At 45.9% G+C, this 9,267-nt stretch overlaps 1 protein-coding gene across 1 annotated transcript in view; it reads right to left on the reverse strand.

The window, feature by feature from the left end:
• PSD3 (pleckstrin and Sec7 domain containing 3) overlaps window positions 1-1,311 on the reverse strand; it is a 189,691-nt gene extending 188,380 nt beyond the window's left edge. Inside the window, exon 1 of the mRNA XM_063129137.1 lies at window positions 1,244-1,311. Within this exon, the coding sequence (XP_062985207.1) occupies window positions 1,244-1,264 (21 nt within the window). The 5' untranslated portion in view covers window positions 1,265-1,311. The remainder of the gene's footprint in view (window positions 1-1,243) is intronic.
• Between the last annotated feature and the right edge of the window lie 7,956 nt (window positions 1,312-9,267).

Raw genomic sequence — 9,267 nt, forward strand, 5'->3', positions numbered from 1 at the left:
AACCTGCAACTTTATTTTAGCTGTTGAAGCACTTGCATTGTAAATTTTGACATCTGTGCAGTTTTTATCCACAGATATTAAATATTAAAAGTGTGGCAAAGAAATCAGAGTCCCATATTACCGCCTTACCTGCTCTACAGTAACACAATGAAGCTCTAAGTCCTAAGCATATTTAACTGTAAAAATACTCAGTCCAATACACTTCACATGAAACGTGCTATATGAATTATCTATATTCTCCATAAAAACAATATTTTAAAAAATCCTGAAGGATGGGGCAATATTATCCCTGGGGGATAATATAGGGGGAAGCTGCAAAAGCACGTAAGGGCTTGCAGGGCCAAGGTAAGATTTTAATTGGGGATTTCCAAGCTCACATTCAGAACCACAAATGACATTTAGAAGTATTTTTTAATTACATCTGTATGTCGCTCTTCCTCCAGAGAACTGAAACACAGCACCCGTGGCTCCGTTTCTTTCTTTCTTTCTTTTCTCCGTCACAACAACCCTGTGAGGTAGGCTAGGCGAAGTCAGAGAGCCAGTGTGATGTAGTGGTGTAGTGGCATTTTCCTTAAGCCAGAGTATAAATGCAGAAATAAATATGCATGTCCCAGTGTTGGACTGGGAGTCCGGAGATCCGGGTTCTAGTCCCCACTCAGCCATGGAAACCCACTGGGTGACTTTGGGCCAGTCACACACTCTCAGCCCCTCACAGGGTTGTTGTTGTGAGGATAACATGGAGAGGAGAATGTAGGCCGCCTTGGGTTCATTGGAGCGGGGAAAGGCGGGATATAAATGCAATAATAAATAAATAAAGTCTGACTGACTGACACAGCGAAACTCTTAACTCTCCATCCTAAGTCACCCAGTCTACCTACTACCCCAAACTCCCCTGAAATCGCTACCAAAGCTTTTAAAGGAGAACGCGATGCCAACAAGAGGGCGAAGGGATTTCCAATCGCTCTGCAATAAAAGCCGAAGGGGGCATCAAGCGGCTCTCTCCTCTCGTTCGTTCATTCATTCATTCCCTCGCTCTCTCTCACACACACACGGTTATTCTTTCCATCACACGGAGCTGGGGTGGGGTTGTCGAGGGGAGGGCAGGGAGGAGAGAAATTGTGCATAAAGAGAAACTGTTCCCAGGCGGCGTTTATATAAGAAAGCAAAACTCAGCCAAAGGGCATCTCGTGTTACAAGGCGAATGAATAAGCCACAGGCGGGGACAGGAGTCCCCCCGACTCACCCCTCCATCGCTTCCTTCCATCTTCCATCTCCCGGCCCTGGTCCTCCTCCGCTGCTGCTGCTGCCGTCGGCTGCCACAACAGCCCGGGGAGGATGGGCTGCCTGCCTGCCTGCCGCCCCTCTCCGCTCTTCTCCCACCTTTCTGCCGGCGACGATCCCTTTGTTAGAGGCAGGCGCCGCGGGAGCCCAGCCGGGACTGGCGGGGACGCGGTGCCGGCGCGGGCACCCCGGTCTTCCTCCTTCCCTCTCTTCCTCCTCCTCCTCCTCCTTCTCCTGCCGCTGCTGCTGCTGCTGCCAGCTTGGCTCACGCGGGGGAAGCCTGGCAGCGGCGAGGAGTCGGCATGACAACAAGACGGGGCCACCGGCTCCAGGGGCGGCCGCCTAACTTCACGCTGGGCAGCGGCAGGAGCTCCGAGAGAAGGTAGCGCGATGCTTCTGGGCATGTGCGAAACCTTCGCCTGGGCTTCTCCCCCTTGAAGTGTCTGCACATGAGCAATGCGCGCCAGTGAAGCCACAAGGAAACGTCTCCTGCCCTTACCTAGGCGAGGGTGCCTTCTGTTTTGTTCGACCCAGCCTTCAGAGGGTGTCCTCCTCCAGAGGTATTGGACTACTGCTACCATAACGCACACACACCAAAGAAACTGGCTGGCTGGGAGTTATGGGAGCTGTAGTGCAACATAGCTGGAGGGCGCCTGGTTGGAGGAGGCTGAAATAGAGTGAAAGCAGATCAGGGAGAGACAACCCGCACGTGGGAAAAGTTGGCTATATCCTGCTTCGTCCCTTAAGGAGTCAAAGTTTGCTTTTCGGGCAGGGCTCCCTCTGCGATTCAGAGCTGCGAAAAGCATTTCTCAACACGGCTCCACACTAGGAAAACGTTCATATTATTCTTCGGATACAGCGGAGCAGAGAATTGCATCCATATTGCATCCAGAGCAATTCTCTGCTCCGCTGTATCCGTTGAAGTTTACTCCCTGATTAGCGTGCAGAGAATGGACAGGGAGCCGAATTAGAGAGAGAATGGCTGGGTTCGGACGACACGCTAAGCTATGGTTGACTTCCATTTTGTTCCTCGCCCCCCCCCCCCCCGCGTCCCCACAGATCCCCGGTTGATTAGGTGTCGTCCGAACCCGGCCACTGACTAACCTGAGAGTAAGCCCCATTGAACTCAGTGGGGCTTACTCATTGGTTTCAATGGAAACTGGCAAGGTGAAATTAGACTGCCAGCCACAGGCACAGATAGGGAGGGGGTCATTATTTGTTTATTTTTATTTATTGCATTTCTATACCGCCCCATAGCCGAAGCTCTCTGGGCAGTTCATGTGAGATAAAAACACTTGAAAAGAATATACAAAAATTAAAAACCACATGCAAAATGCATATATATTTAAAACCACTATAACAACTTTACAATCAATGAGCCAAAAGAAAAAAAGAAGAGCATAAGAGAAGAGCAAATCATCAAAGGAATTGAGAATAAAACAGCCAGTATCATACTGCCTTTACACAAATCTGTGATGCAACCACACTTAGAATACTGTGTACAGTTCTGGTCACCACACCTAAGAAAGGATATTATGCAGCTGGGAAAAGTGCAGAAAAGGGCAATTAAAATGATGAAAGGGCTGGAGCATCTCCCCTCTGAGGGTCAACTGGGATTGTTAAGCTTGGATAAAAGGAGGGTGAGGGGAGACATGATAGAGGTGTACAAAATTATGCATGGTGTGGAAAATGCGGATAGAGAGACATTTTGCTCCCTCTCTCAAAATACTAGAACCAGGGGACATCCCATGAAGCTGACTGGTGGAAGATCCAGGACAATGAAAGGAAGTACTTCTTCACACACTGCATAGTTAAATTATGGAACTCACTACCACAAGATGTAGTGATGGCCACCAATTTGGATGGCTTTAAAAGGAGGTTGGATAAATTCCTGGTTATTTATTTATAGTATAAAACTATTATCATTATTATGCCATAACATATTTAAAGAAAAATAAGAAAATGAATTAACACATCATGGATCACCCAGAAGAGCCCTGGTGGTTGCAAATTGCTCATAGCCAGCAAAATCTGGTCATTAGATTATGAGAACGGGATGACAAATTGTGTGGTTTTAAATACAAGTTGGACTTCTTTTTTATTCCCCTTCTGGATTCTGACATTTTAAGATGCACTCTTTCACATGGAGGGTAGAAGCATTTTTTTATTTATTTTTTACAGAAAACTGAGATACATTTTATTATTAGTTTACAAAGCATATTATTTGCAGTCATGATGGTAAGGATAGAGCCAGATGGGGTAATGATCCAAATCCCCACTTTTAGGGTGGAAAATTGTGTTGGAACTCTTTGCCCAGGATAGACAGATAGATGCAAACGATGGTGAAATCAATATCCAAGTCCAATCTTCCATTTATTACTCAAAGTATCAACGTAAAATGGACTGATAGATTATATAAATTGCTCTGATCCTGGGAAAAGTAGTGCAAACATAATTTAAATAAATGCCATATTCATGGCTGTCGATGATTGGAGATTGCAGCGCAATACTTCTGCAGAGCACAAGGTTGGGGAAGGCTGAAATCTATATTAAAAGATCCTGATTATGCACTCTTGCTTACAAATGTGCCTTGCTGGATCAGGTCAAGGTACAAGCAGCATTTTTTCAAACAATCCCATCAAACAGCAGGCACTAAGTCAAAAATTGATCAGTGGCCTGCCAGTGGATCATCATGAAATACCTTCTCCCCATTCTGGATTTTCTAGTCTGGGTTTGGGGTTTCGGGGATGTCTTGTTTCTACTGCAAAAGCCAGAATGGCCCTTGAGATCTCGTCGGATGGCGTACAAAGAGATACACTAGTTCAGACAAGACAGATCAGCGCACCGTACCCCTGGGGCAAAGTTTTCAAGCCTAGGGTGGAGCCTGCCTGTACTTTGGTTTACAAATCTTGACTGTTAGCCTCCAGCTGCAAGTTAGCCAGCTGCACAGAGAGAGTGCTGTGACAAGCTGATCTGGAAATCTCACTGTACACCAAGACATATGGTTGCAATTGAGCTGGCGACAGGGTGTTGTAGGATATTGTATCACGTGGACGCCCTGATCAGCTAATTTGCCAGATGAGTGAACAAGACGGAAAAAGTATTGGGCCGCAGTGCAGGGGAGCAGGCAGGAAGAAGAGAGCAGGGTATTTGGCTTCCTTTACAGCACTGAAGCTGGATTATAATGCAAACACTAATATTATTATTTTTTGGGTGACGATTCATATGCATGGTCTTGCAACAAAACTGTAAAGTAGCTCAGTATTATTATTCCCCCAAAGTGGGACCTGCAACAAAATGTTGCAGTGTATTCTCCCTCGTAAAGGGATTGCTCCTGTTCAGGGTTCCAGCCAGATATTCTTTCCAAGGAGGGCGTTCCACTCTCCTTCGTCCTTCACTTCACTCCGTGCTCGATTTTTTATTTCCAACTGTCACTTTACATTCAGTGGATAGTGAGCATTCTCTGCACACACTGGGCTGTTTTTCATTGAGTTTTCTTTTTTTATAAAGATTAGATAGATAGATAGATAGATAGATAGATAGATAGATAGATAGATAGATAGACAGATAGATAGATGATACTTTGCAAACCTTGTTCTATTCTGAACATGGGACCACAATACCTGATGGAACGCCTCTCCCGACATGAACCTACCCGTACACTGCGCTCAACATCTAAGGTCCTCCTCCGAGTGCCTACTCCAAGGGAAGCTCGGAGGATGGCAACAAGGGAGAGGGCCTTTTCAGTGGTGGCCCCCCGACTGTGGAATGATCTCCCCGATGAGGCTCGCCTGGCGCCAACATTGTTATCTTTTCGGCGCCAGGTCAAGACTTTTCTCTTCTCCCAGGCATTTTTAACAGCATTTTAACAGCATTTAACAACGTTAAGTTTGTTTTTAATGGACCCCACAATTGTTGTTTTTAAATGGATACTGTTGTTTTTATACTGTTTTTATGTGTGTGTGTGTGTGTGTGGTTTTAAATTGTATACTTTTAATGTTTACTATTTTTAAATGTTGTAAACCGCCCAGAGAGCTTCGGCTGTGGGGCGGTATATAAATGTAATTAAATAAATAAATAAATAAATAAATAAATAAACATGCTTATGCCTCCCCCTTGTTTTTCAGTGGCTCCATTTTGACTACAATGCTGTCTGCTCTCACCCAATGAGTTTGGTATTAGAAGGATTGATATTGCAGATGGGAGGGAGGACTGGGAGAGAGTTTCTTGTCTAAGAATCTCACACAGAGGTGAAATTCAAAGCACCAAACCCTTCCCCAATGTGTTGGACTGCCACTAGCCATGCTGGCTGGGAATAATGGGCATTGCATAACCACAAATCAGGATGGCACCAGGTTGGAGGAAGCTGATCTAGGTTCAAAGCCTAGTCCTGTACTCAGCCTGTGACACCACTCCATGGAGTGTTTGCACTATTGTCCAAAACAGCATGGGGGGTGGGAGGTGATGGAGAGGTATAAACACACCTGGTAAGATTCATTGACCTAGTTGGCATCATTTTCTGACTACTTCCAACCTGCCAAACTGTATTTAACTGCAACAGAGCTTGACAAAATGATGCCAGCTGAGCTAATGCAGGGTGTGCTTATTGACAAATCCAGTGGAAGGATTATCCTAAGGGAGGAACACCCTGACCTTAAGCGCATTCAGTGAAAATAATCTTATGGAGACGCAGATGTCCCATCTGTGCTGGGTTTCCCATCGCCATTCCCTGCATGTTTAAGGCTGCCTTGTTGAATCACAGCCAAACACACATAGGAAACTGTAGGCTTGTCCATACTGTAAACTCAGCGTGAGTCTGTAGCATGGTGATGTGTCCTTTTTATAGAGAATAGTCCTCTATTTGAAGGGCAGCCTTCCTTTGAAAGGTTGCCCAGCCCTGTTGCATTTAAAGACTAAAAAACCATAAGCAGGGGCCCTGGAGCAACGCCATGCCAAGGCACTGTGGGAGTCTCAAAAGAGTGTACAGCTCTCAGGTGCTCATCACAGATGATGGCAGTGCTTCTGTGGCCCACCATGATGGTGCTGCCACCAGTACGTCCATGGAGTGGGGTAGCCCACAATAGTATGGGACACTGGATGGCATTTTGCTGGTGGTGGAGCACATCTGACGCTGGTCTTGGACTTCTCTCTCAGCTTTCTAGCACCTCCTTCTTCACAGAGTTCCTCCTTCCACAGGGAGGTTGGAGAGGGCGTGGGGAGAATAAACGTTGGCTTTTGGCCATGACTAGTGCTGGAAACTAAAACTCCCAGGGGGCAATATGATCAGTTGCAGGCATGCAGCACCATCCATGGGCACACACTAACTTTATGAGTTAGGAGAGAACTCAAAGCGGGGGCGGGGGGAGGCAGGAACTGAGCACTCACTAAAAAAACTCATATAATCACCAACACAATTCCAAATCATGCCCCAAAGGATTGCCCATTTGCTACTTTGCACAGTTCACATTGCATCAGTGTAGTGGGAAAGCAAGCCAGTGTTTCTGCTGCAGTTCAATGTGATGTAAAAATATATGGGAAAACTCCTCCACTTGGTGATGATGGTTGTTGTATGTAAATCAAGCTTATCTGCCTTTGTAACTTTTTTTGTTTTTCCTAGGTCAGATCTACACCAAGCAGGATACGGCACTTTGAAAACGGTTTGAAAACTGTCTACGGAGTGTGTCCTGGGCCCCAACAGTTGTCACTGCTGTTATAAACCGTTTTAAAGCAGTTGTGTAGATCCTGCCCTTGTCTTGCTTTGGGCTAGTACTAGCTTGGTCCCTGAGCAGACAGCAATGGGGAAGCCAGACACAGGCCAAACACCAAAAAGCAATGGTCTCAGAAATCAGGGCAATCTGGAAAGACGAGGTCTTAAGGAGATGAAGAGGTCAAGCACAACAGAACGGCTCAAAAACAGGCACGGTCCAATAACAGGATCATGAGAGACAAAGCTAAGGTCAAACACAATGGAGCAGTCAAGTGTAGGCAGGCTTGCAGGAGCAAGGTATTGGCTGGGATCCAGGGGTCCATTAGGATAAGAAAGAGGAGCCAAGTTGTACAGAACTAGATGTACAGAAGAACTTGTTCCTACAACTAACAAACTTCACCTGGGAGCTTATGTAGCCTGGTTTCCCAGACCTTACCTAGGCCCTGTTGAAACCAGTCAGCCTAGCCTTCAAGGTTCCTTCCCTGAGGTGCCCTTTATTATGATGGACAACATCAAGGCCCAGCTCTTCCTTTTGACCGTTCTTCATCTTTAAACTGGACAGACCTTCAAATCGAGAATACTCTCAAAATAGAGGACAGCCCTCTGTAAAAGAGGACACATGGCTACCCTAGGGAGCGGGTGTCCAAGGAAACAGCTGTGGGGTTGCCACCAGTGTGCCAGCATCTGCCGCCTGAGGTAGCCACCTCATCCTGCCTAATGGGAGGGTCGGCCCTGGTCATAGTATTTCATACAATTACCCAATGGATGGAGGTGCTGTTTTACAGAAATGGGTCTTCCCACAACTATGACCTTGGTTTGAATCCATTCCCATCTGAGGCATGTAGGTATCGTATGTGAATCAGCCCATGGTTAGATGCAGCAGGCATCTGGGCAGCCACGAAATCATTCCCATCATCCTATTTTCACTCCCAAACTCTACCGATACCACAGAATGAGGTGATAGAGTACTGACGTGGCTGAATGGACTGTATCTCTTCAGACTGCAGATGTGGGGGAGACACACGATATTTTGAATATTCTCCTCCTACAGTCAAAATTCCCAGCAAGTCGAAAACGTGCCCCAAAGGAACTGTTCGTTAAAACCAGTTGCTGAATTTCTAGGATCAATCATTGTATGGGGAAACAAAGCATGTTTTGATTGTTGTGTTTCAGCAAGTTGAGCGTTATTTCCCCTTATCAAGTTCGTAGAACTTTCTGCTCATCACATTCAACTAAGTTTTATGAATACCAGAAGGTAACACTGTTAGCACATGCTTCTGGAATTTGACCGCTAGCTCAGGTTTTTTATTACAAGTCCCATGATACACAGTTCCGGCAGCATAAAACCCCAGGAGCTGGTATTCTGTGTAAAGGTTAGCATTTCATTGCAGAGGTACAATGTTCCACACTGCATTGGGACTCAATGAATGGGGATGGGGGTGGGGGCAGCTGATGAAACAAGTAAATTACTATAAGCCTGAGTGAAAAATAGAACAAAAGTAAGAAGTTGCAGCAAAATGTTGCAGTTAGCATTGCTGAGGCCATAAAATTTGTGTTGGTCAAAAGTTATTTTTTATTGTATATTCTTAGAATGAGTGCGGCTATGCAGGGGTGTGTGTGTGTGTGTGGGGGGGTGAATTTTCCCAGGAACAATATTTTGTTACTTGTTGTCACAGAAAGTGGTTTGGGGTGGTTTGGTCTTGAATGGGCAATCACAACCCACTAGCTTTACTAAAGACCTGCTTTTGATAGAGATGAAAACTGTCAATGATGTTACGCTTACTCCGGTCAAGGAAGCTCGTAGCCTTGGCTTTATCTTCGACTCCTCGCTCTCCTTTATTCCTCATATTGAGGCAGTAGCTAAATCTTGTCGATTTTTCCTGTATAATATTGCCAGGATTCGATCATTTTTGTCTGTCTCTTCCGCCAAGACGCTTGTTCATGCACTGGTTATTTCACGGTTGGACTACTGCAACCTTCTTCTCTCTGGCCTTCCTTCTTCTCACATCAGTCCGTTGGTTTCTGTCCACCACTCTGCCGCAAAGATAATCTTCTTGGCTCGCCGCTCCGACCATGTTACTCCGCTTCTGAAATCTCTTCATTGGCTTCCAATTCACTTCAGAATCCAATATAAACTTCTCCTGTTAACCTTCAAAGCTTTTCACGGTCTAGCTCCTGCCTATCTCTCCTCTCTCATCTCACACTATTGCCCCGCTCGTGCTCTTCGCTCCTCTGATGCCATGCTTCTCGCCTGCCCAAGGGCCTCTACTTCCCTTGCT

The sequence above is a fragment of the Elgaria multicarinata genome, chromosome 6, assembly GCF_023053635.1.
Source record: "Elgaria multicarinata webbii isolate HBS135686 ecotype San Diego chromosome 6, rElgMul1.1.pri, whole genome shotgun sequence".
Taxonomy (NCBI): Eukaryota; Metazoa; Chordata; class Lepidosauria; order Squamata; family Anguidae; genus Elgaria; species Elgaria multicarinata.